Consider the following 3,024-nt stretch of genomic DNA (forward strand, 5'->3'; position numbering starts at 1 on the left):
TACTTGTTTGAATTCGATTCATAATTAGATTTTTCTCTCAAAAGTTACGAAAGAAATAAAATTAAATGAGAAAATTGAAAATCAAAACGATAAACAATGTTATGGTGAAATTGCATTACCCTATAATACTAAATGCCATCCAATTTTTTTTAGTTTGCAAAACTCATCACCTCAAATTATAGCAAAAAAAACATTGGCCAAAAAAATAAAAATTCCCCTTAAACTTTTACCTTTTTTTTTTTTTGCAATTTCACCCCCAAAATAGGGGTATAAACCATAAATTCATTATTTTAATTAAAAAACTTAAATAAACTCCACCAAAATTTTTTCCCGGGGCATATATTCTCGCTCGCATCGAGTTAAATTTTTCTGACATCACCGTTCAACTCCAAATAATTTTACGAATACAACGCGACTAACTATACGTGAAGCGGACGTTTTTCAAAAAACGTTAAATATTTCGGGATATCTTTCATACATATACATACAGGTACAATAAACAACCAAAGTAACTACATCAAGTAACTACATCATATCGATTGTTTCGTTCCTTTTTTACACAATCTTAACCCGAAAGATTCCGCCGCATCGCGCGGGACACTTTTGCTAGTTTTATAACTAAACGCGAAGTATTATCATTGTACCACTCTAAGCCTTTCAAAAAAAAAAAAAAAAAAAAAAAAAAAAAAAAATTATTGTACCACTCGAATATTTACTCCGTCTAAAGATATTTTATACGTAGTATTCCATAGTATAAAAAACTGGTGGGATCCATTTTATAACCACAAAACGTTTTCCTTTTTTCGCTTCTATCAACCATAACCACCCTACTTTCTCTCTCTAAAATCTCAACTTCTCTTTCACCATCTCAAATGGCAACCGAATCAACAAACGGAGCAACCGCCGTTACCGCGCAATCAGTTACGTTCACGGCGCTAAAACCGCAGGTGTTCGTTGAACCTTCAAAGGCAAACGACGCCGTTTCGTTCTACAAATCCGCTTTCGGTGCTGAGGAAGTGAACCGCGTGAATCATCCTAAACGCAAAGCCGATCAGGAGCTTCCACTGCTTCTCTCTGCTGAAATCAAAATCGGTTCCACACCGATTATCATTTCTGACCTCGTTGATGATTCAACCGCTCCGTAAGCATTATTTTCCGTTTTTAAAACGATTTTTCAGTAGTTATTTGGTTCATGCTTCGTATATTTGTGTAGATCTGTTAAAATTACACGTTATTCGTAGTTTTTTGCGTATTATAAACGTGATTATTTACTAGTGATACTGCTTTCCGGTACTGTATGTTCATATTTACGTAATTATTGCGTATGATCTATTATGATGCCTCTGCTTTTATATCTGTGTGTATACGCGATTTTGTTCTTATTTGTTTATTGTAACCGCTCTGGAGCATTATTTTCCATCATTAAAATGATTTACTCATGCTAGTAGTGATGTTTCATGTAACTATACTTAGATCTGTATAAAATAAATAAATGTATTCGTAGTATCAGCGACGAATTAACGCTTTTGTTCTTTCAACGTGTTGAGTGTTATTTTAAAGGCTAATATGTCCTTCACTGTGTATACGTTCGTTTTTCTGTAAATTGTTTGCATACACTCCGTAATTTTGAAGCGAATTGTTGTATTTAATAACTCTTTATTATAATATTATTATATTTCCGTTTTTCTGATTTTATGATTTTTCCGGTGATACTCTTTTTTGTTTGTGTAAATTTGATTTTGTGCAAGTTCTACAGATATCTGCATTTTAAACTTTTTTGTTCCAAAAATTATATCGATGTAGGAGCTTTTAATTTCCGTCCATATCATCGTGTAGCGTTACATGATTATTTAATCTGATTAATAAATTTGCTTTTTACTTTCACGATGCTGTTCATTGTCTATTGTATGCTTTCAAAGGAATCAATATATTTACTCGTTTATTATTATTGTTATTTTATTTATTTATTTATTTATGTTATAAATTTGAAAATTGTACAAACAGCGTGAAGGCTATTGGTACGGGGCTGGTGTTCCAGCTGGAGACAGAGAACATTGAAGCCGCTGTGGAAAAGGCTGTGAAAGCTGGTGCTGTAGCTGAAGGTGAAGGCGAGGTGACAGAAGGTGATGGCACGTTGTACGGAGGGCGCGTGGGTAAGGTGAAAGACCCCTATGGTGTAGTCTGGTTAATCTCTGCTTCTGAGAAAAAGCAAGCTGACGTGGAAGCTTAGGAATCGTTGGATCAAAAATATCATGTCTTGTTCTAGTAGCTAAAAATGGTGGATTAAAGTAGTAATTGTGGTTAAAGTAGTAAAATAGACTAATGGAGTATGTTGTGTGTGGTGCTAAGCTAACTCCAATTTTCAGAATCTAAATGGCTAAGTATGGATCAATTTAACAAATTTTATGGTTCATCTTTGTTATGTTTAACGAATATGCCCACTTATATGTTACCTATATTATTAGTTGCAGTTTGCTGATTTTAACTCCTTAATAAATACTTCGTATTAGTACTAGTAGCCTTTTGAAGTTAACGATTTAGCACATGACACTTTTGAAAGAAATAATCCAAAATAGGTTTATATTACGACATTGTTTAAATAAAGATAACATAAAACATATATTATTCTGAATAAGTCCGGACTAAGGTTGGTCGATAAATCATCTATAATGTCACTACAAGTTTTAAACCAAATGTCGCAAAGTTAAGGTTGGTCGATTTAGCACATGACACTTTAAACCAAGTCCGGCCTTATTCATTGGTTCATCTTCAACAACAATCTCCTAACTTGGAGTAGAGCTTGATTCCCCTGCTAGCTTCTCTTCATGACCTTGTTGACCGGTCAAAGTCAAACTTTGTGTCGCATTGTCACTAGTTGCAACCCGCAGTGTGGTATACACATCCTTCCGGCAATCAAATCAATAACTGTTTTGAGTGTAGTCATGATTTGCAAGATTCTTTTATAGCAAGACATAGTGTTGTCTACTTACTCTTTGAACGCACTTATTTCATAATCGATTTTCC

At 34.0% G+C, this 3,024-nt stretch overlaps 1 protein-coding gene across 1 annotated transcript; it reads left to right on the forward strand.

Moving 5' to 3' along the window:
- The first annotated feature begins 812 nt into the window (after positions 1 to 812).
- On the forward strand, positions 813 to 2,435 carry LOC139899134 (uncharacterized protein At5g48480-like). Its single transcript, XM_071881959.1, has 2 exons — positions 813 to 1,141; positions 2,005 to 2,435. The coding sequence occupies exons 1-2, from the start codon at positions 873 to 875 to the stop codon at positions 2,228 to 2,230; spliced, it is 495 nt and encodes a 164-aa protein (XP_071738060.1). The 5' UTR covers positions 813 to 872; the 3' UTR covers positions 2,231 to 2,435.
- The last annotated feature ends 589 nt before the right edge of the window (positions 2,436 to 3,024 follow it).

Source organism: Rutidosis leptorrhynchoides, chromosome 3 (genome assembly GCF_046630445.1).
Source record: "Rutidosis leptorrhynchoides isolate AG116_Rl617_1_P2 chromosome 3, CSIRO_AGI_Rlap_v1, whole genome shotgun sequence".
Classification (NCBI taxonomy): domain Eukaryota; kingdom Viridiplantae; phylum Streptophyta; class Magnoliopsida; order Asterales; family Asteraceae; genus Rutidosis; species Rutidosis leptorrhynchoides.

What these genes read in the sequence shown, in the direction of transcription:
- LOC139899134 (XM_071881959.1), top strand. Translation starts at nt 873, where the DNA reads ATGGCAACCGAATCAACAAACGGAGCAACCGCCGTTACCGCGCAATCA. An exon ending in GTTGATGATTCAACCGCTCC is followed by an intron (nt 1,142 to 2,004) that starts GTAAGCATTATT and finishes TTGTACAAACAG; the next exon opens with CGTGAAGGCTATTGGTACGG.